The sequence below is a fragment of the Nycticebus coucang genome, chromosome 6, assembly GCF_027406575.1.
Source record: "Nycticebus coucang isolate mNycCou1 chromosome 6, mNycCou1.pri, whole genome shotgun sequence".
In the NCBI taxonomy this organism is placed as follows: Eukaryota; Metazoa; Chordata; class Mammalia; order Primates; family Lorisidae; genus Nycticebus; species Nycticebus coucang.
The window spans coordinates 61,155,324-61,179,234 of record NC_069785.1 but is presented as its reverse complement, the minus strand read 5'-3'; the positions used below and the strand labels follow the sequence as shown (position 1 = coordinate 61,179,234).

The 23,911-nt window shown below is 37.5% G+C and overlaps 1 protein-coding gene across 7 annotated transcripts in view; it reads left to right on the top strand.

Annotated features, from left to right (window-relative positions):
• Positions 1-3,655: 3,655 nt before the first annotated feature.
• The window catches only part of SLTM (SAFB like transcription modulator), a 52,395-nt gene continuing 32,139 nt past the window's right edge, over positions 3,656-23,911 (top strand). For 3 of the 7 annotated variants that reach the window (XM_053594013.1, XM_053594012.1, XM_053594011.1), the window contains exons 1-5: positions 3,656-3,948; positions 4,914-5,001; positions 17,044-17,108; positions 19,698-19,895; positions 20,786-20,833. In XM_053594013.1, the coding sequence (XP_053449988.1) occupies positions 3,787-3,948; positions 4,914-5,001; positions 17,044-17,108; positions 19,698-19,895; positions 20,786-20,833 (561 nt within the window). In that variant the 5' untranslated portion in view covers positions 3,656-3,786. Of the gene's footprint in view, positions 3,949-3,972; positions 4,309-4,913; positions 5,002-17,043; positions 17,109-19,697; positions 19,896-20,785; positions 20,834-23,911 lie in introns of those variants that run through there. The other 4 variants (XM_053594017.1, XM_053594016.1, XM_053594014.1 and 1 more) reach the window with 3 other exon arrangements.

Sequence of the window (23,911 nt, the reverse complement as noted above, 5' to 3'; positions counted from 1 at the left end):
CATGTATTTTTATGATTCATTAATGTCAGTTTGCCATCAAGGGTGTAAGCTTCAGAAGGGCAGTCTGGTTTCTGTCTTCCTTCAAGCAATCAGTATTTCCTGAGTATAAACTATGTTAGGAACCCTGAAAATAATCAACCAGATAGATGAGTAATCATTATTTTCTGAGAGCCTGGCATGCCTTTAAGATACAAAATAATATTTGTTGAATGAGCTTTTATAGAAACAAAATAATATCATGAGTGCAGTGGTACTCAATAATTGGTCAAGAAGCTTTATAAAAAAAATATATAGGTTACCATTATTTTTTGAACAGTTCCCATTAGGAAGAAATATCTATAGGTAAATTTAGGTAAGTGTAGTCACAGCAGCTCAAGTCTTGCTGTTATCCATAACATTGCGTAGTTCATTTAAAGAATGGGAAATAGGACTGCTAGCTTTAGAAGTGAAATATCCAGACAATACTCTAAATTATCGTCTTCCTTTATCTAAATGTATTTTCAGTAAAAGATGAAAACAGAACATATATAGTATTCAAGAAACATTCATGAAAAAGTTATTTAGATGAGTAATTATAAAACAAGAATTATAGGTTAAGTGACAAAATGAGACATCCTATAAAAGTGAAGTAATACACTATCTCCATTTTATTTTTTCTGTATTACAAAAAATTAGTCTTGTGTATGGGTCTTCGCCCAAGTTATTTTGACCAACTTCAAACTTTAATAAAAAGTTTAAACAGTATACAGTAAACATCCTTATACCCATCACCTAGATTTTCTAATTAACATTTTGCCACGTTTGTTTCCGCAATTATTTGACATTTTGCTATATTTAGTGGTTTATAAACTATTACCACATTGGCTTTTTCTCTCTTCCTCTCAAACATTCTTCAAGTAAATTGCAGACAGAATGATACTATATCCCTAACAACTGAGACATTCTACACAACTATATCACATCCCAGGTATTTGTGTGTACTGGTACATTGTTCAATCTAATATAAATCAAATTTCTCAGTTGTACCAAATTTCCCAAGTGTCTCTATAGTGGTTTTTCTGTTCCTTTTATTTCTCTCTCTACCTTTCTCTTTTTTCCTTTTTGCCAACCTAACCAAGAAAGAAGGTCTAATTTTTTTATTCTTTCTCTAGGATCCAAACAACAATCACACAGGAAACTTAGCTGTCATGTCTCTTTAGTCGTGTTTATCTTAGAACAGCTTTATTACTTTTATTTTCATAACATTGCTCTTTTGAAGAGTCCAGAACAGGTATTTTCTATTATCAGGGTTGCCTGATTGTTCTCTCATGATCAGATTCAGGTCAAAAATTCCTGGCATTGGGCAGCGCCTGTGGCTCAACGGAGTAGAGCACCAGTCCCATATGCCGGAGGTGGTGGGTTCATACCCAGCCCTGGCCAAAAACTGCAAAAGAAAAAAAAAACTCCTGGCATTTGGGCGGCGCCTGTGGCTCAGCGGGTAGGGCGCCGGCCCCACATGCCGAGGGTGGTGGATTCAAACCCGGCCCCGGCCAAACTGCAACAACAAAAAAAAATAGCTGGGTGTTGTGGCGGGCGCCTGTAATCCCAGCTACTAGGGAGGCTGAGGCAAGAGAATTGCCTAAGCCTAGGAGTTGGAGGTTGCTGTGAGCTGTGTGACGCCACGGCACTCTACCAAGGGCGATAAAGTGAGACTCTGTCTCTACAAAAAAAAAAAAAAAAAAACTCCTGGCATTTTGCAAGTGATGTGTCCCTTTCAAGCGCATCACATCAGCAGGTGTAGATTTCCATTTTAAGATAAGTCCATTATTGGATTTTTAAAGAAGATAGCCAAATAAGAATTCGTTCCCACTAAGTATACCATTAGCTTTTGGTTAGTATTAACTCTTTTAAAAAAGTGTCCACAGGAGGTGGCTGAGTGGGAAAGACACAGGACTGACACCTGAGGTTTACAAATTTTTCTCTTTTATTTTTTTTAGAGACAGAGTCTCACTGTTTTCCTCGGTAGAGTGCTGTAGTGTCACAACTCACAGCAACCTCCAACTCTTGGGCTTGAGCAATTCTCTAGCCTCACCCTACTGAGTAGCTGGGACTATTGACGCCCACCCAACACCTGGCTATTTTTTGTTGCAGTTGCCAGTGCTGTTTTAGCTGGCCAGGGCCAGGTTGGAACCCACCACCCTCAGTATATGGGACTGCGTTCTACCCACTAAGCCACAGGTGCCACCCATTTTTTTTCTTTTTCTTTTCTTCTTATTTCTTTTTTAAGAGATGAGGTCTGGCTGTTACCTAGGCTGGACTTTTAACTCCTAGGTCAAGTGATTCTCTTAACTCAGACTCTTCAATAGTTGGGATTACAGGTACATGGCACCATGTCCTGCAAGATCTGAGATTTAGTACAAATGCAGCCAACAATTACTTGTGGGCTCCTGGGTAAATCTCTTAAAGTCTCCATCTATAAAAACAAAAGAGGATTGGGAGATTTCCAAGGAGCCTTTGAATTCTAAAATCCTATGATTGTGAAACCAACTTTATAGTAAAAACAGAGCTGGATTTGGAATCAGGAGGCCAGGATTTGGGCACAGCTCTGCCACAGACCAGCTCTGTGAATACGGACAAGTCATTTAATCTCTAAGCCTAACAGAGATTTACTTCATAGATCTGGGAAGGATTAAGTGAGTGTTGCACGTCAAAGTGCTTCATAAACTGTAAAGAACTATCCAAATGTCAGGTATTATTTTATAACGTCCAGTCTTCCTCCTCCTGAGCTAGTCAAACAGAAAAAGTAACCTAAAGTGAGTCAGACCTCATGACTTAAAGTTTTAAAAATCAGAAAAAGCCAGTATGGTTAATTATGCATCATAATCACTTTATATAATTTACAGAAAAGTTCCATAAATACTTATAATTTGGTGATTAATAATATAGGCTAAAATTACGAATAGGTAATTCGGTTATATAGAGTATCTATAAAAAGGTAGTCACTGTTCTCGAGATCCCAAAACAGAGAACACAGTATATGAGAATAGAAACCAGTTTCCTCATTCGAACAATTTCACATTGAGCCATAAGGTTCACCAGAGAGGATGGCAACGGATGTCAGTAAAAAGGGGAAGTTTTATTGAGGGGCAGCCCTAAATAAACTAAGCTTCCATGGGCCAAAGGCAGCCAGTGGGACTTGTCACAAAGGCCAGCGCTTTACATATTTTGGCCTGACAGCCACAGGATCTCTTTGAGGCCTTTTGAATGGAACTCAGGGAACCTAATTAGCGCGCACTGGCCACATTTTTTGATTATTTAGCTGAACTGATGAAAGTATTTCCAGTGAGAGGTTCAGCGCACGCACGCGCCCCCTTGGTTTGTGTAACGTGCGAACCGCCTATGCTGTGTAGCGCCTAGCTCACCGTTGTTGCTCAAGACTCGAGAGGCCGCAAGAAAATGGCCAATGAAGCGGCGGGGGAACGGTGGCGCAGCGGACGTTAGTGCGGTTGAACGCGCCTGACCTCCGGGTCCACGCAAGGAATCGCACCGCCCAGGTGGCCGTAGCCGGCTCGGCAGAACACGTAGCCGCCGTCCCCCGCGCCAGTGCGCACGCTCACCCGTCATCCGGGTGCTGGCTGCGGCTGCAGGTTGCGCTAGGGTGGCGGGCCGGGGGCGGGGCCAGCGGCTCATTGTGCGCAGCGTCGCGCAGCGCCGCGCCGCCGGCCGCCGAGGCCTGGGTGGAAGTTGGCGCTGTTGCCGCCGCCCTGCAGCCCACTCGCTGCCTCGGCGGCGCTCTGCTCTTCTAAGATGGCTGCCGCTACCGGTGCTGTGGCAGCCTCAGCCGCCTCAGGTCAGGCGGAAGGTAAAAAGATTACCGATCTGCGGGTCATCGATCTCAAGTCCGAGCTGAAGCGGCGGAACTTAGACATCACCGGAGTCAAGACTGTGCTCGTGTCTCGACTCAAGCAGGTGAGGCCCGGCGAGGTCCAGGAAGGGGAGCTTAGGCCGCGCCTCTGCGCCCTTCTTCCGCCTCAGCCCCCGGCCGCCCGCAGCCGCTGCCCGCGGACCGGCGTTGGAGGAGGCCCCGGGCGGCGTCCTCCGCCGGCGCGTGGAGGGCGAGGACCCTCCCGCGGCGCTCCCGCCCCCGCGCGCCGGGCACGGCCTGCGAGGAGCCCGCGAGCCGCCCGGGACCGGCCGCCGCAGCCCGGCGCGCCCCCGCCTTCCCCGGGACGTCCCCGCCAGGCTGCGAGTGTTGCGGACGGCGGGCGCGGCCTCCCAAGGGCGACGGTGGAGACGTGTGCGGCGCCCGGTCCGCAGCCTTTAGCCATGGTGAGCGCGTGCATTTCTTGTCCTCGGTGGGAATGGTTACTTTGGTGACTTCTGTGAAGTTACCGTTTAATTGTGCCCAACCGTTTCCTCCTCATCTTGCGGGGAATTGATAGGGGGAGTTGATGGGTGGGGTGAGAGAGAGGTTTTGTTTTCCACTGGGCTTTTTAGTTTTTGCATCAGCGGAATAATCTGCTTTTTCATCCCTGACCAGCTTTCAGGGTTAATTTGGAGTGAGTGTTGGAATTGTAGTGGAGTAGCAGTAAGTTTGTATTACAGAAATTAGGAAAACTCTAGTAGCTAGCAACTTTTCTGCGAGAGAGCATTTATAATTTTGTGCAGTATGATAAATCTCTGATATTTAATTATCTCGACTCGGTAGAATGTAAAATTCCGTGTGAATTTGATACTTTACGATCCCCCCCACCCCCAAAGTTTCTCTCACTCTTTTCGTGTAGTTTAATTGCTGTTTTTTGAAGTCGGTTTATGAAATGACTGGCAATTCTAATGTCTTGAGGCTTGAGGTTTGCTAATTTTTTTTTCATTTCGTTTTTATAAAATAAGTCTAGATAGATTGTGTAGCATATTAACTTCTCTTTCTAATGTAGGCTATTGAAGAGGAAGGAGGCGATCCAGATAATATTGAATTAACTGTTTCAACTGATACTCCAAACAAGAAACCAACCAAAGGCAAAGGTTGTTACGAGTTATGAACATATTTTAAAATATATTTTGGTTATATAACTTGCCTCTGCTCTTATGCCACTTGCCTTGTTTATATAGTGCTACTCTTTGCTGTTTCCCTCTGGCACTCTGCCTTCTTGGGTCAAGGAAGAAAAGTTACTGTTGCCAGGTTCTGGGTGACTTGGTAGCCCTTAAGATTCGGCTGAAGCTGACCAGAAAGTGAGAACAGTTTTTTAATGCATCCGAAAAAATTAGAAAGTCAAGTTGTATAATGATCCTTCGTAGTGTGAACACCTGAAGAATCAAATACAGTTTAATACATGTCTACCTTGCCCCACAATTGGCAGAGTATTGAAGGAATTCCTACCAAATCTTTCACCTTGGCTTCTTGCTATTTTCTCTAGCATATTAAAATTCTATAACTTTCATATTTAGTACTCTGTTTGACTTGGTGAACTTAATTTGCATTTATGCCATTATACATTCTAATTTTCAGTGAAATACAAAAAGACCTCACCAATCATACTAACAAGGTGGGGAGGGGAATCCATCATTAAAAAAAATTAAATTATAGAGATGCTAAAGATTTTTATTTTGTAACTTTTAAACTAAGCCAGAATGTATTTCCAGAATATGGTGATTTTGTGAATAGCTAAAAGTGGGTTTAAATGAACATTTTGACAATGTAAATGAGACTTAGGTATTTTTAAAAGCTGGTTAGAAAAATCTTTATTTGAATAATTGCAAATTTCTTACTCCTATAAGGATAGTGGGGAGGGACATAATTTATCTGAATTCTGGTATCTACTTAAATTGTCATACAGGGTATATCATGGGCAGCTGCAGCCTTTTTTTTGTAATCTAATTTTCGTTACTGGTTTAAGTGATCCATTTGCTATCCCAGCCATCAAAGGATTGTACCTATAATTAGTGATCAAATGGATTAATTTTGAAAAGAAGGGAATATTTAATTTTGAGTATAAACACTCTTGAGTCTCAGAACCAGACTCACTATTTGAGTCTTCATAGTTGCTAGAAGAAATTGAGAAGGGCTGAGATGCATTCCCTGGGAGAGGTGGAGAGGGAGTTTAAAAGAGTAATAGAGTTATCTTGAAGGTCTCTCACTTTTAGTGTAACTCTGACTCTTATGTGTATCACTTTGAGAGATACATTTATATCACTTCAAGATATATTTCCTGGCTTTTAGAGAAGCCTGGGCTGAGAAGCTTTTCTGTTGGCAAACCAGAGGCTATTTCTTTTTTTTTTTTTTTTTTTTTTGTAGAGACAGAGTTTCACTTTATTGCCCTCCGGTAGAGTGCCGTGGCGTCACACAGCTCACAGCAACCTCCAACTCCTGGGCTTAGGCGATTCTCCTGCCTCAGCCTCCCAAGTAGCTGGGACCACAGGCGCCCGCCACAACGCCCGGCTATTTTTTTGTTGCAGTTTGGCCGGGGCCGGGTTTGAACCCGCCACCCTCGGCATATGGGGCTGGCGCCCTACTCACTGAGCCACAGGCGCCGCCCCAGAGGCTATTTCTAAATGGAGAAACAAAAATTCAGAAGTAAATATATTAGGAATAACTGTTTGTTGTAGTGGTTTTGATTCGTATCATTTACTTAGCACGTTGTAATAGTTTGACAAATGCTGGGTATTGACCCTAGTCCTAGTTATCTGGACTGACAATGATTTTAGCATTTAAATCAAACTTTATTTGATTTATTGAGTTTTCACCTATTTTAATTTCTCTATGTACCTTTTGTTTTCAGTTTTGATGAGAACTTCATTTATCTTACTAACAATTTCAGCGATATAAAATTCCAAATTTTTCAGTGCATTTAAAATAAACATTTATTTTTATCAATATGTTAATTTTTTCTTTTATATTGATTATAAAGATATTTGAACTTTCCATAACTCTGATGTTAGGAGTGTCTTAATGTCTTCATTTAGAAATTGTGCCATTTAAATCATAGCAGGCTACTGAGTACTTTGAGCCTCCTCAAATTCCATCTATCATTATTACTAAAATCCCATGAATTACAAAAAACATAATGCTACTCTGAACCTGGTTTGGATTAATTTACAATTAAGGTGCTTATCAGTAAGATTATTTTAAATTAAGTTTAAAGAATATTTTCTAGAAATCAAATTTGAATAGGGAAACTTGTTAGAATATCAGTAATTAACAGATTTTTAAAACCAAGGATATAAGGAATTAAATACTGCTTTAATGTGATGTCAGTTTTTCAGCTAATTGTTAAATTACTACATTAAGTTCTTTTTGCCAGGTTTATTTTACTATTGGTGTCTACCTTGAAAATAATTTTATGTTGGTCAAGACACTTCCTCAGTCTGTTTTCTGTTTTGTAAAATTGAAAATTTTATTAGCTGTACGGCCCTTCTAGTTCTGAAATTTAACAATCTTATATAGCTAGAAGTGAGAAGAAAATGCTTTCTATTTTACCTAGATGTCTTAGGAAGGAACAGGAAAACTCATAAGCACTCAGTCAATATGGTTATTCTTCTGCACAAATTATTAGAAAAGGAAAAGAGTGAAGACAGTTATGTAGACATCAGCAAGCCACAACATATGTGGCCCCAAGGATTTCAGTAAGAATTTATGGACCTATGCAAATTTATGTTGAATAAATAAGGTGATGTTTCTAGCATTGTCTTTCTTTAGTGTGTACATTTTTACTTTGTCATTTTACTTTAGACCTAAAGTCATTCAAAGCACACTTTAGCATATTTTATGTAATTTGAAAATAGCTGTATGTTACTATAATAGTTTAGGATGTGCTAGATTATCAGGAAAAGAAGTCATTGTTATAATAATCTTAAGGTAATGATTAAAAATTAAATGATGTTAATAAAACAAGAGAGAAGCTTCATGGGTGTGGAAAAATAATTGAAACTTTTTTTTCATAAAATAAATGTAAGGTAACTATTTCTTTTAAATTTTTTCTATGTTATGCCCATAAGAACAATAAAACACTAATATAACCCAGTTCTGGGATAAAGGGAAGCGGGGGGTGGGGGTGGGGGGTGCAGGGGAAACGACCATAACGTTTGCCTGAAAGAGGGAGGGCATGAGGCTGGACCCTACCTAATGTGCACATTGTGAGAGGTGTATAATGCCCCAGGAGAGGGGCTCTTCTGCAAATGGAACTTTATCCAGGAAGTGAGAACAATGTAACCTAAATATTGTACCCTCATATTAATTTGGAAAAAAAAAAATCCTCAAAAAAAATTGCTAAAAACCAAAAAATAAATAAAATAAAATTTTTCTATGTTAAAATATTTAGACATCATTTTATGATGTTTATGTTTAGACTGAGAAGTCTTAAAATTTATTTTAGAAATTTTTAAAAATGAAATTATTATGAGCATAGACTTGTTAATAAATGTTAATATTATAATGGGTTCTGATATTTATAATCAACACACATATAAAATCTGTTTACATGTGGTTAACATGGTAGAACAGTTTATATCTTAGATTGATTCTCCTGTCTTATTTATACTCTCTTTGCTATGGTCTTTTAAGTAACATAGAAGAAAGCTTCGCCCATTTAGATTTACTATCATATTAATTGGGTGTGTATTAAGAAAGTAGTTGAACAGGTAGTGCTAACTCCTCATTAGCTTGTTTTAGAGATAATAAAGTCTTTTGGTTCTCCTGACAATGGCATATAATTTTCTTTTAGATCTTAAAGTCACCTACAAACTTCAGCAAAAATTAAGTGATTAATCAGTTCAGTAGTCAGAATTATGTATAATACGGTATTGTGTTGGAACTGATTTGTGATGTATGCTGGTTTTAAAAAGATTGAAAGTGCTGATTTAAAATCTGATTTTTCTTCTATATAAACAAGTATAATTTGGAGTGTTAGATTTGATCAAACATCTGATGTCTAATTTTTTTTTTTTTTGGAAAGTGCTACAAACTTCATGTTTACTCTGTAAAGCTGTCTAAAATTTATATCAATCAAATGGGACAATATAGTAAGCAACCACATAAAGCACACTTCTTATAACACAGTATGATAATGTACTATAATTCTTGTCTGTTCACTTTTTTCCAACTGTAGTTTTTCAGATGTTAGGGAACATTTTAATCAGGAACTATAGCATTGAGGAAGACTTTGAGCATAGAATTATTGTAGTTATTTCTTGGGTACCCCCTGGACTTGATCTTAGCCAAAAGGTTGAGTAGTGATGTCTTATAAGTGCTCAAAAATACTTGTTGAATGAATACTGAGGGCCATTTGTTGTCTTAACAACTGCTTTCAGAAATATCTCTTTGGGTGCATATGTTAATTTCATCTCTCTATAAGAAGCACATCAACAGTCTAATTTTTAAGGTGCCTCAAGAGCACTAGTGGCTTCTCTTTACATATTGACATGTAAAGTATACTTTTAGAACAATGTTGCATCATCCTTTTATTCCTTACCAAGTCCCTGCTGTGTTGGAAAGCTTCCTAACCTTGGTTGGAATATTGTTTACCTTTGAGTTATATGTTATTTACATTTCATAAAATCACCCCTCATATCTGAGCCATTAAAATCTGCATTTACCTTAGGCAGTTGTATATGGTGAAATATATTTATTGCAGAAGTACTTTTGTAATTTTTGAAATGTTTTATCATAACTAACATGATGTGTGGTAAGGATATTGGTTGGGAGATAGGTGAAACATTCTTGTTACTTTAAGACAATGTGCTTCTCCCAAGTTGGTCATTTTCTACACATTCTGAATTAGAGGACTTAGGGTTTTTTCTCCTTTTTCATGAATCCATGTGAAATAAAGTGCTAATTTTGTAGGAATTGGAGGAAAAAATCATTATTGATAGCATTACAAAAAGATTCTAATGAAGAGGTTGAACAGTGGTGCCTTAAAGCTTAAGGGGGGAATTTATTGACTTCCTGGATCAACTATTCCCTGTTGACATATTGCAGAAAAAGAGCCTCAGTGTTGTGTAATTCCAGGAATTATCTGTTCAACTACTAACTAGTACACTGGAATAGTGGTTTGCAATCATGGCTTTACAATATTGTTTGGCAGATTATAAAAGTAAAATAAATTTTTTTTTTTGGAGACAGAGCCTCAAGCTGTCAACCTGGGTAGAGTGCCTTGGCATCACAGCTCACAGCAACCTCCAACTCCTGGGCTTACATGATTCTCTTGCCTCAGCCTCCCAAATAGCTGGGACGACAGTTGCCTGCCACAACGCCCAGCCATTTTTTGGTTGTAGTTGTCATTGCTGTTTGGCAGGCTGGGGCTGGATTCCAACACGCCAGCTCTGGTGTAGCTACAGGCACTGAGCCAAATGTTTTTCATTTTTAAAAATTAGACATTTCAGAAAAGTACAAAATAAACATTACCCATAATCTCCCCACCCTGAATGAATTTATCATAGATAACATTTTGTTGATCTAAGGTGTGTAGGTATGTGTGCAAGCATTCAGAGGAGGTTTATGTTTGAGGTTATCCCCCTACCCTCCAAACAACTAAAATAGATTCACAGCATACATGGTATTTTATTAAAGGTAGATTGAATTAAAATGTTCTCTAGTCTGGAGAATCTGAAAATCTGTCTGATTTCTTTAGATATATATAGTCATCTTGGTGGTTCTACACCTGCATGAAAGTCTACCCTCTGCATCAGAGTCATTTGAGTTTTAAAAAATATGCTGAGCACAGGAAGTTTTCACCCCCCAGAGAGTAGGTTTCAGTTGCTCTGTTTGGGCCTCTGGGATCTGTGTACATTTTCTAGACACTCCCCAGGTTATTCTCATTTGCACCTGGAGTTAAGAATTGACTGACCGGGCGGCGCCTGTGGCTCAGTGAGTAGGGCGCCGGTCCCATATGCCGGAGGTGGCGGGTTCAAACCCAGCCCCGGCCAAAAACCACAAAAAAAAAAAAAAAAAAAAAAAAGAATTGACTGACCTAGACCAAAGCTTGAAACTTTGGTGAAAATTATGAAAACATAATTTTCATTCATGTCTATCCACCGGTCAATTTCCAGATTGTTTTATATACTTTATAGTTTTCAGAACAACTTCCGCATTGCTTTATTTGATTCTCAAAGCAGTATTGAGATTAAGTAGGACTGTTTTCTTTTTATTGATAGAATATAAAGTAATAACCCATTAAGAGCCCAGTTAAGTTTTTGCTATTTTTTAAAATTATGTGCATAAGCATGTCAGAAATATTTATTTTGATTTTGTTTAAATGATTTTTAAAAATGTATGTTATTTTGGGCGGCGCCTGTGGCTCAGTCGGTAGGGCGCCGGCCCCATATGCCGAGGGTGGCGGGTTCAAACCCAGCCCCGGCCAAACTGCAACCAAAAAATAGCCGGGCGTTGTGGCGGGCGCCTGTAGTCCCAGCTACTCGGGAGGCTGAGGCAGGAGAATCGCGTAAGCCCAAGAGTTGGAGGTTGCTGTGAGCCGTGTGACACCACGGCACTCTACCGAGGGCAGTGAAGTGAGACTCTGTCTCTACAAAAAAAAAAAAATGTATGTTATTTTCCAGAATTGTTATAATGAAAGTGAATTCTTCATAATAGATTTTTTAAAATAATGGACCTATTATATGACTGCTATGTTTAAGACAATGTAAAAGGCCTATTAGAAAAAAATGATCTCATTAGTAAAATATCAGTTTAATAAAAAAGAAGCTAAAACACATGCAAACAGTTAATTACAAGGCATAATTTATTATTTTAAGATGTTACATGCAATTGGGGAGAGGTTGTTGCTGGAAACACTAATGTTCAGTTTGGCTTATCTACTTAATCTTCCCCTCTTTTCTAACAAACTTTATGACTAAGCATTTTTTTATATTCCATAGTAACTTCTGTGAATGTTTGAGGTGGAAAGCTGCTCAGCCAAAAAGTATTTCAGCAAAATTACTTTTAAGATCTACTTATTGTTTGTGTTTTTTTCTTTGTGGACTTTTTTTTGGGGGGGTTGTCTCTTTGTTTTGTAGTTATTTCTGATCTTAGGGTCAGGGGTAGAGATTGTAAGACCTTATAAGGACCGATTTGTCTTTGAAGGTGTAAGACAGTTTATCATTCCAAATCCTTTATTCATAATTCTGAAGTTTGGTGACAAAAGTGATGCTATACCATTTGATGTGAATATGCATACATTTCATTACACAAATATTTCTATGATTGTGAGATATTGTTCAGAAGTTGCTGGGAGGGTAAACTTAATAAATGGTGTATGTACCATCTTACTCTTCTAAAATCTGAAAATTCTGAATTCTAAAACATCTGGCTCCAAGGGTTTTCATAAGAATTTGTGGACTTATACAGACTTACATTGCATCATAAATCAAGAGGTGTTCTTAGCATTGTCTTCTGTTGATACATACATTTTTACTTTGTTATTTTATTTCAGATCCTAAAATAATGCAAAGCACATTTTACTGTATTTTATGTAATTTCATAATATCCATATATTTACTACTATGATAGTTTAGAATGTGATAGGTTAGTTTTGCTTCTATTATTTTGTTACTCAGATTATGTTTACTGTCCAATTTATTTTTTGGTTTTATTTCTCAAAGCATTAAAGTTATGTATCAGTCTACATCAGCGGTTCTCAACCTGTGGGTCGTGACCCACAGGAACTATATTAAAGAGCTGCGGCATTAGAAAGGTTGAGAACCACTGGTCTCCATTAAACCTTCAGGTCCCTCCTTGGTCCTGCTACTTTTCTTTCGGTCAGTTCATATTTTTGTGGCACATGCTAGATTTCCCGAAGAACTAGAGAGGTGAAACTGTTAGTTGATTAAGTAATTTGCTGCAGGAGTTTTGATAGCACAGGCTTAAATTTGGCTGAGATATAAATATTTAATAGTTACTGATTATACAAAAATGTGCTGAGCCTAGGGTTGCTCTTGCAATTTAAGGATGATTTAATTCTTCATCTGTGACATCACAAGAGTTAGGGACCTATAGGTACAGTTTGTGCTTCATCAAAGTTAGGAGCATCTAGTCCTTACTGATAGGATGGAGTAGAGCACAAGACTAGTTCAACTGCCATTTGGCCTCTTACCTTTGTCGCGGAAGGGCCAATACAGGTACGTTAATGTATGTAAAGAATTTATTCTGGTGCCTAGAGAGAAGACATGTCAGTGTTAGTGATTGCTGGCATTGTTTTGTTACTGAAATGTAATTTGATTTTCCCTGTAAGTAAAGCAAGTGAAATTCATCACGGAGTGTGCATGGTATATGTAGATTGTCATCATGATGAGGGCTGCCATTTCTTTACTATTAACCTCCAACCTGGGACTTACTCCATCATCAGTAAGGAAATACTTAATGCTCAAGTATTTGCTAAGTATAGTGTCATACTAGGTTTTGGGCTGGATGATAAACATCCTAACTTCTAAAAGTATGTTCTATTTTCTGTGGGGGAGGGATAATAGTTTCTTCAGAAAATAAAAAATTACAAGCCAGGCATGGTGGGTAACATATGCTTGTAGCCCTGGCTGCTAGGGAAGCTACAATGCTGGGCCCAGGAGTCCAGGCCAGCCTGGGCAACATAGACTCCCAGTTCTAAAATAAATAAAAAGAAATTACAATATAACTTCTAATTCAACATGTGTAAAACAAGCCCAAAGTTACAGATTATGAAAGCAGGCTAAAGCTAGTGTATATTTTTAACACTGGAATTTTGGAATAACCACCAATTTCATCACTATTGTGGATCTTGTCCTAATAGTTTGTAAGTTCACAGGCTGGTGACATTCAGCCTCTAGTGTTTTTGTATCATGATGACTATTAGGAACAGGATAGAATAGCAAATTTGGGCTTCTGTACACCCAGCTTCTTGTTGCCTATATGTCACGGGTCAAGTTACTTAATTTTTGTCTCACATTTTAAAATTTTATGTGTGTGTTTTTGGAGCCTCTTGTTTTCACTAGAAGATAATATTTTAAAAGCACATTGTAGCTCCTTTTGAGGAGCTAATGATTTCAGGAGTGGAAATGGGTCTGGGGTCTGGTTTTAAATTGAAGCAGTACCATTTACTATCTTTGTAATCTAATGTATTTTTCAGTCTTAGCTTCCTCTTTTGTAAAATGTAGATAATGGTTTCAGTGTAGTCATGAGGATAAAATAAGTAAATACAGGTACATTAATGTATGTAAAGAATTTATTCTGGGGCCTAGAGAGAAGACATGTCAGTGTTAGTGATTGCTGGCATTGTTTTGTTGCTGAAATGTGATTTGATTTTACCTGTAAGTAAAGCAAAGCAAGTGAAATTCATCACGGAGTGTGCATGGTATATGTAGATTGTCATCATGATGAGGGCTGCCATTTTGAAGATAATATCTTTAAATTCAGTTAATTTATGATAATTAATTCTCACTCCTTATGAGAATAATGTCAATTAAGTAGGTCATAGTAAGATGTAGTGGGAAGAATTTAGGACTGGTAATGTGAAGTCTTGGCTTCCAGTTAGGACAACACCATTTTCAAGTTTTAGGCAAGCTCTTTAACCTCTCAGGCTCACTCTCTTTTTTGTAAAATTGTGATTACCTGTTCCATGTACCGTAGAGTGCTTGGAAAAATTCCTTGAATTTCTTTTTTTAAATCACTTTGCAGATTGTAAAGTAGTTTGTAAGGAGTAAATAGCATTTCTGAATGATCTAAAGGGGTACCTTCCAAAGCTCTGCATTGCAGGTTATTCTGTGGTGCATGTGTATGCGTTTGATATTTAAAAAAATTTTTTTCTCCCAAAAGATAGTGTTTTTAAGGTTTTTTTTTTTTTATGTTATGGAACTTTTCTCTTTTTGGAAGAATTTAATGAGCTCTTTCTCTCACAGTACTGTTGTTCTGGAAAGGAACATTTTTTTTTCTTTAATAGATTAATAAACATTTTCTGATAAATAGGCTTTCTTAGTGATTGCCTTTTTAGTAACTTCTAATTTTAGACTTTAGGACAAAAATCAGATAGGTTTTTCTGTTGTGAAATTCTCATATACTAATTAAATTTCATAGTAAAGAGGATGATGATGGTAAAATTAGATACAGTACAAAGCTTTAATCTACAAAGGGTATAGTAAACCAAAAATTTGTTTTCCCTAAAACACAAACACCAACATTCTAAATAGAAAATTAACACCGTCGTAAGCTCTGTGCTTCATTTCTTGTTTGATTCTCCAAAGTCTCCTGGCGCTACTTAGGAAAAAGAAAAATCCTCATTCTTGATCTTGTTTTTCACATATCTGAGAGGACTTATATTTGGTTTCCCTTTTTATCACTCATTCATGGCAAGAGTTTAGAATTAGAAGGAAATGACAGATGGGACTAGTGAGGAGACTAGGGAAAGGAAGTTATCCTAAGTAAGTTTACATTCATCCCAACAGCTAACTCTGGGTCACTGAAGCTTGAGCAAGGTAGTACCACTGTGCTTGTTACCAAAAAAAAAAAAAAAAAGGAAAAGTTTGTTACTTGGCTTTGTGAAAGAACATCCATTCACATTTCAAAAGAAATGAGAAAAAAAAAATTTTTAATAGCAAATTTCCAGGAGCTGTAAAGCATTTCTGGTACATTATAGATTTTTTTTTTTGTTTTTAGAGACCGAGTCTCACTTTATGGCCCTCGGTAGAGTGCCATGGCCTCACACAGCTCACAGCAACCTCCAACTGCTGGGCTTAAGCGATTCTCTTGCCTCAGCCTCCCGAGTAGCTGGGACTACAGGCACCCGCCACAACGCCCGGTTATTTTTTGGTTGCAGTTTGGCCAGGGCCGGGTTTGAACCCGCCACCCTCGGTATATGGGGCCGGCGCCTTACGGACTGAGCCACAGGCGCCGCCCACATTATAGATTTTTAAGTAGGAGCTGTGCTTTTTTTTTTGAGACAGTCTTAGTTTGTCACCCTCGGTAGAGTGCTGTGGCTTCACAGCTCACAGCAACCTCCAGCTCTTGGGCTGGGGTGATTCTCTTGTGTCAGCCTCATCACAGCTCACAGTAACCTCCAGCTCTTGGGCTGGGGTGATTCTCTTGTGTCAGCCTCGTCACAGCTCACAGTAACCTCCAGCTCTTGGGCTTGGGTGATTCTCTTGTGTCAGCCTCCCAAGTAGCTGGGACTGCAGGCGCCTGCCACACACCCAGCTATTGTTTTGTTGCAGTTTGGTCGGGGCTGGGTTTGAATCCCTCACCCTCGGTATATGGGGCCAGTGCCCTACCCACTGAGCCATAGGCACTGCCCAAGAGCTGGGCTTTTTACGGCATTTGATTTTTAAGTAGCCTTAAAACATAATAAACTATTACCATTGCTTCTGTAGAAAAAAAATTTTTTTAATGTGGAAAACATTTTTAAAGTTCCAGCCACCAGTTTGCAAACTTTTGAAGAGGGTTGGGCAGAGAACATCTGTACTCTATCTAGAAGCCATTAACAGCTTTCAGTCTGAAGTAATTTCTACTCCTTAGATCACTTACATCAGTCATTATGTTAAGTGACCAGCACTATTTATATTTAGACTTTTGGAGATAAAGAACGTAAAAGTAGTTACTGTACTTAAGGAATTTCTTCTCTACGTGAGAAGGCAAGATGTATTTGAAACAGAGTACGAGACAATATATAATCTGAGATAAAGTATGAGGATTTTTACTTCAGAGAAAGCTTGTTGAAGAGGAGCACTTAGAAGTTTGTGGAAGATAGGAGTCTTGAACTTAGCTATCAGGTGTCTGGTTATATATACAGTTAGTAGAATGCCATTCAAAGGTACTGCAACTTCGAGAGAATTAAAGATAGAGATGTAAAGCAGTGTGAAGGAAAGTGTACATATACATCAAGTCAGTTAAGATGATAGGTTCGTATGTGCAGTGTATTTCAGTGGAAAAGCATGACATTGCTAATAAAGCTTTTTTTATTTGGGGCATCTGTGACTAGGTGGTTTATAAGCAGTTGGCATTAGCTTTGTCAGATGATTTGGGTGTGGAGAGTGATACTGCGAGGTAAACACTGAATGCTTTTTGCTCTTAAAGTAATATTAAATATTGGTTGTTAGCCCATTTTCCTTCTTCCACAGGTAAAAAACAAGAAGCAGATGAGTTGAGCGGAGATGCGTCTGTGGAAGATGATGCTTTTGTCAAGGTAAAGTGTTAATTACTCAGGTTGAGATTTTTTTTTGCATAATGAATTTTGTGCATTTTACTTGAACAATAGACACTGAAGTATGTAGGTTAAATAAAGATGCTTATGTAATATTGTCAATCTTAGTAACTCGTTAAGTAGCTTTTTCTTTAGTTAAATGAGATAGAAAGCTAAAAATAATAATCTGTTTGTCCAGGTGCCTAAGCAGAAATCCAAGACATAGTGGCCAGGGGAACATATTGAGACATTGATGTGTTAATTCCTGGAAAGGATACCATAATGAAGGATATTGCTAATTTATTTTTATCTCCTCATTGTATTTAGCTTTTATACATAATTTATAGATCTTAGTTTAATGTAGACCTTAAAACAGAAAATTGCTATTATGTTGATACTTGGTAAAGATCAAATTAATAAATTTGTTTGGCCTTGAAAGATAAATAAGCAAGGTCTCTTTTGGCTGAAAAGGCTTGTACTTCAAAACTACAAGAAAAATAAAGTATATAATTTTTATTGGTGCTGTTGCAATTCTGTATGCTATAAATATAGAACAAGTTATGTTTTATTGTAGTTGGATTTGTTTTTTTGTTTATATTTTAATGAAAAATGATCTGCTACTGCTACCCTCATTGTTAGGTCTTAAATATTGTGATATTTGCAGGAATTATTTGATGAACATAGTTGTTATTAAATTGTATACATTACCACCCAGACCCCAACATACTTTGTTTTCTGTGTTCATTTAGTCCATATTGTTTGAATGTTTTGTGTGTTCCACCATGAAGTCATCTTATGTTGATCCACTTACCCATCTCTGCTATCTTCCTTCTAACCCTCCCCCCCCAACACACACACAGTTCACACTTTGCACTTTGCACTTTGAGGCTAGGCATGGAGAGGGAAAAAAAAAAGTTTGAGGAGTTAACCCTGAAAGCAGATACTTTTAGAAAATATTTGCCCAGGGATTGACTCATTAAAATTGTTGATTGCATGCCTATAATCAGCTTTTGTTTGAGCCTGTACAAGCTCTTCAGGTTTGAAATTCTGTTATCCTTGTGGTATATCTCCCATTAGGTTTGTTCCTTTGTTCTTATTTTCTTCAGTTGTCTTCACTATTAAGTTTATGATTAAGCAAAAAGTATCTGTAAGCTGGAAAAACATTATGACTTAGTAAAAAAATAATTTAATTTTCAAATGTCTTTCAGCTCTTTATAAAAATGTTAAACAATCATTCGAAGTATTATAAGGAAATACAGATTTCTACTTAGAAGAATATAATAATGTTTCTTATGTGGTGCAAAGGATGCCTTTGTATTATTAAATAAACTTTGTTATAATGTCTAGAAGAGCAAAAGAGCTTTTTAAAATATCCTATTTTAAATATATCTTCAGTTTCTTTGATTTTACTTTGGAAGTATCAGCATATCTGATGAGTTTAATAAAAATAAAGTAAAATATTTTCCTTGGCTCCCAGAGTTGGTTAATTTTTGAATTTCTATTATGGTGGCAGCTACATATCACCTATTGCCTAAATTTATGAATAGTATAGAAATTACTTCTGTGTATAAGTGAAGAGATGGGTCAGAGTTGATATTCAGAATAGGTAAAGCTCCCTTTGTGACGTCTCGATCTTTTTTGTACCTGTTCTTCTGCCATCTTAGAATCACCTACTCCATCTTCAACCACTGGCATTCCCCACTTACACAGTGAGGAAGTTGGTCAAACCGAAGATGCTCTCCTTCCCAAATAGCCCACATTCCAAAGGAATCATATTCCTTCTCTGTGCCTACCTCCCTCAGGAGAAATTTTTGTTTCTTCACTACATTTCAGCTATGAATAATTAATAGTCATGCCTCTGCCCTTTTTATCTTTTAACATAGAAACCTTTTCTTAAATCTGTTAGATTTACTATAAGAATAGGAGAGGAGAGGGGGAAGGAATGGTTTTTGTTTTCAGACCTTTCTCTGCAATTAATCAAAGAGGAAATTTAAGTAGATTACTGTTTTTATTTCCACGGAGGTACCTTTTGCCTGTAAACTTTGAAGGTAAACAGACCCAATCCCAGCATGTGTTCCCCTGCCTAACTGGCATTGTGGTACAGCAATACCCTTAAAGCAAGTCTCTTTAAGTTACATATTTTCAAGAACAGATATTGATGTAGCAGTTGGGAGTTCCTTTTTGTTAATTCAGAATAAACTTTTTTTTAATATTTGAGACTTCCAAGGTCTTTGAAGTAAAAATGGCCAATGGCATATGAAGAAATCAAGTCATTTCTTGGAAGACGTATCTTACGGTCACATAGAATGTGGCTTGGTAAATATTACATAACTGTGACTAAGAGTGTCACTAGTAGCAATTAGTAAGCTTGGGTTTCAGTGTGAGAGAATCTAGACAACTCAAATTCCTGGCTTAATGATGTCATTTTTTTAAAGACAATATGTAAGGTAAAATAATTGAACTTTGGCTTTGGGAATAGTAGCAAATAAGATAAAATTTGCCACATTTAGAGATGTAAATTACCAGAAACTTTTGGTGGATAGCCTACACTACTTTGCTTCTAGTTGTACCAAATTTTCTTACCATTAAAAGGACTGTGAATTGGAGAATCAAGAGGCACATGAACAAGATGGAAATGACGAACTAAAGGACTCTGAAGAATTTGGTGAAAATGAAGAAGAAAATGTGCATTCCAAGGAGTTTCTTTCTGCAGAAGAGAACAAGAGAGCTCATGAATTATTAGAGGCAGAAGCAATAGAAGATATAGAAAAAGAGGACATCGAAAGTCAGGTCTTTAGCCAGTTTTCTTAAAACATGACACAGATAAATTAAGTTTTAAATAATAAGTATTTTTTCTGGTTCAATTAAAAAGTCAGAATTTTTAAAAAAAATACACTTGTAAAATTACTTATAATCACCCAGAATCCTACCACTTAAGGTGTCCTTTTAAATTTCTCTTTATTCCACGTATGTGTATTTTTACAGAGTTGTTGTACCATAAGTTGCTATTCTATATTCTATTTTCACTTAATATAATTTCATAATTCATGTGTTACACCAAAGTTTATTAGACTGCTTTCTATGTGTTTAATAGCCACTCCTCTAATTTTGGAAATTTGACTTTTAAGGTTTTTTTTTTCCTACCCCACTAAGAATGACAGTACCAATTGTACTCTGACCTTGCCAACATTACTTGGTAGGTTTCCCCCCCTTTTACTACTTTAATAGGTAAAAAAAGCTTGCTTTGCATTATATTTCTTCAGTTATAACAAGGGTGGGGAAATTACTTACGAAAGTTTCATTTTAAAGCAGATAATTTTTCAAATCTTACATTTGGAATGGATCATTTGTCCTGCTTTGAAGTCTATTAGTTATTCTTAAGAAAATCAGTGGGTTAAGGAGTCAGAGTTATTATATAGTTCATGCTTAAAACTCTTCCCTTCTACCTAGCCTAAAAAATGAGGGGCTCAAGAAAGATTACTCTAATTCTCCAGCAACATGACTGATGTTTTTATGTTGTCATAAAAAATATAGTCTGAATTATTAAGCATTAATTTAGTATCCACAGTATCATAGACTCTACAGAACATGAGGCTAATTAATCAGGTGTAAACATAAAAGCATTCTCATGTTACCCAGATATTTTGTAAAGCAAAACTATTGTATACCCTTTTACTTAGGAAATTGAAGCTCAAGAAGGTGAAGATGATACCTTTCTAACAGCCCAAGTAAGTTTATATTTAGTCCTGTGAATTTGTTATTGTGGGTGGAAGGGCTTGGAAAAGGAATCTTATTTTGACTTCATAATTAATTAATTCATAAAATAACTTTAAATTTAGTATTGAGTTATTTATGCGATGTGTACAAAATACTGAAACTATTGAGAGCTAAAATTGGTGGGTGGGCACAGTGGCTCACGCTTGTAATCCTAGCTCTCTTGGAAGGCTGAGGCAGGTGGATTGCTTGAACTCAGAGGAGTTTGAGACCAGCCTGAGCAAGAGTGAGACCCTTCTCTACTAAAAATAGAAAAACTAGCTGCCCATGGTGGCACATGCCTGTAATCCAGGCTACTCATGAGGGTGAGGCAAGAGGATCACTTGAGCCCAAGAATTTGAGGTTGCTGTGAGCTATGATGATGCCATGGCACTCTACCCAGGGCAGCAGAGTAAGACTCTTCCTCAGGAAAAAAAACAATAATAATAATTTAAAAAAATAAAATAAAATTTCTTTTGCCACAAAGGTAACTGGGAGTTGTTATAAGGTTCCTAGCATTTAATTTTTCTTAAAAGAAGTCCATTCTATTTGTAAAACATAACTCTAGTTACCAGTCTTTGTAAAAATCAATACTCTGTAGGCGGCACCCATCGCTCAGTGGGTAGGGCGCCAGCCACATACAGCGAGGCTGGCGGATTCGAACCCAGCCTGGGCCAGCTGAAGAAACAACAGTGACAACTACAACAACAACAACAAAGTAACCAAGCATTGTGGCGGGGGCCTGTAGTCCCAGTTACTTGGGAGGCTGAGGCAAGAGAATAGCTTAAGCCCAAGAGTTTGAGGTTGCTGTGACTCCACAGCACTCTACGGAGGGTGACATAGTAAGACTCTGTCTCCAAAAAAAAAAAAATTAATACTTTCATTGATCTTTGTCTTTGTCACTTTGGTATAAAATAAATCATTTAAAAGTACTAATATCCTGCTTGGCACATTAGTAGACACCTGTAATCCCAGCTGCTTGGGCGACTGAGGCAGGAGGATTGCTTGAGTGTAGGAGTTTAAGACCAACTTGGACAATTTAGCAAGACCCTGTCTCAAAAAAATAAAAAAAATTTTTTAAATGCTAATATCTTTTTCAAAGTGTTATTTAAAATTTTGTTAATTCAACACTCCTAGGATGAACAGTCTAAAAATGACAAAAATTTGCTTGGTATGTGGAAAATGATTGTACTTCAATGTATAACAATATTTATGTTGATATGTGTGATACACATAGTGCACATTTTAAAGCATGACTTACAGATGTTACCAACAGATATTTATAACTCAGTTTATACAGTTTCAAAAATTATCCTTTTTCTCATCTCTACTCAAGCACCTACTGTTCATATGCCCTCTTTAAATGGTATACTTTCAGGTAGAGATAGTGGCTCCCTTATTTATTGGATTTAGCAAAAACAGTGATCAGGTTTGTTGTTTCCTCTCTGGTATATGCTAGAAGATTATTTAGAGGGGCTCATATTCAAGGACTGTTTAGCTGCCTTTTCTGTAGATCTCTATCCTTTGAAATCCTGGTGAGGCTATATATTGACTCCGGTTATTGCCATGGAGGAGAAATTGGATTCTACAGTAGAAAGAATTAGCATTTGTGAGAAGTATTTCTGGTCATTTCAAATATTTAGGGAAGGAAATGTTAGGACTGTGTAAGCCTGACCTCTATCCTGTCCCTAAGTACATTTATTTCCTAGTGATAAAGAATAGATGACGAAAATTCTTAAATTGGGAAAGTACCTTTTCTAGATTCAAAAAAGTTTGAGATCTTTATATTATTTGGTAACTAGCTTTGTTTTAAACTTCAAAGGCCACTTCCACAATTATACAGGTTATGAGTTGGTGAGGCCTCATGCCTTAGGATCTCCACTTAACATAATAGACTTTTGTTGTAAACTTTTTTTTTTTTTTTTTGTGGTTTTTGGCCGGGGCTAGGTTTGAACCTGCCACCTCCGGCATATGGGACCGGCGCCCTACTCCTTGAGCCACAGACGCCGCCCTGTTGTAAACTTTTTTAACAAAAACTTTTTAAAACAGATATAAAGTATTTGAAAAATAGTGGCTTTTTCTAATTGTCATAAATTTTTAAAGATGGTCATGCTCCTATTCCAATCTATTAATGTAAGAACACTTATTTCTTGGCTTGTTGCCTATAGCTTAGCTGCTAGGGTGCCAGCCACATACACCCGAGCTGGCGGGTTTGAATCCAGCCCTGGCCTGCCAAACCGCAATGACAACTACAACCAAAAAATAGCCGGCCATTGTGTCGGGCACCTGGTCGTTCCAGCTACTTGGGAGGCTGAGGCAAGAGAATCGCTTAAGCCCAAGCTTTTGAGGTTGTTGTGAGCTGTGACGCTACAGCACTCTACCCAGGGTGACAGCTTGAGACACTGTCTCAAAAAAAGAAAAAAAAAAAGTTATTTCTTACCGTAGGGCTGTGTCTCTTGAAAAGATAGGGAGGTTATATCTTTAGAGAAGTTTTTTTTTTAAGTAAAAATGACCTTTTCCTTCTTTCTATGAAATAGATAGTGGAACATCAAAAAACGTAAGTGTATCTCAGTTCCATCATGATCTAATGCTTCTAAACATGCTTACTGGATCCATTACTGTGTGTCTTAAGGGACATTGCGAAGGGAGTAACCATCACCCAGCTTTAGCTATATACTTCTGTTCACTTTCTTCTCTGTCCTGTGCTATTTTGAAACAAATCTAGGTGTATTTTCTTTGAAATTTTTTGGTATATATCTCTAAGAGAGAACTCGAATTTTATACATTATCACTCTGAAAGTAAAAATTTTAATATCATTAAATATAGAGTTAGTATTCAAATGTTCGATTGTTTATTGTGTTTGTTTTTTTTTAGGGGGTGACAGTTGTTGTGTGATTCCAGACAAATAAGATATATGCTTTGTTATTGAAATGTTTTTAGATCTCTTTTAATCTGTAGGTTTTTCTCCTCTTTTTCTTCCTCCCCATTATTTCATTTGTTGAAAGAATTGAGTTGGTTCCCCCCCGACCCCCATTTTTAGCCAGGGCTGGGT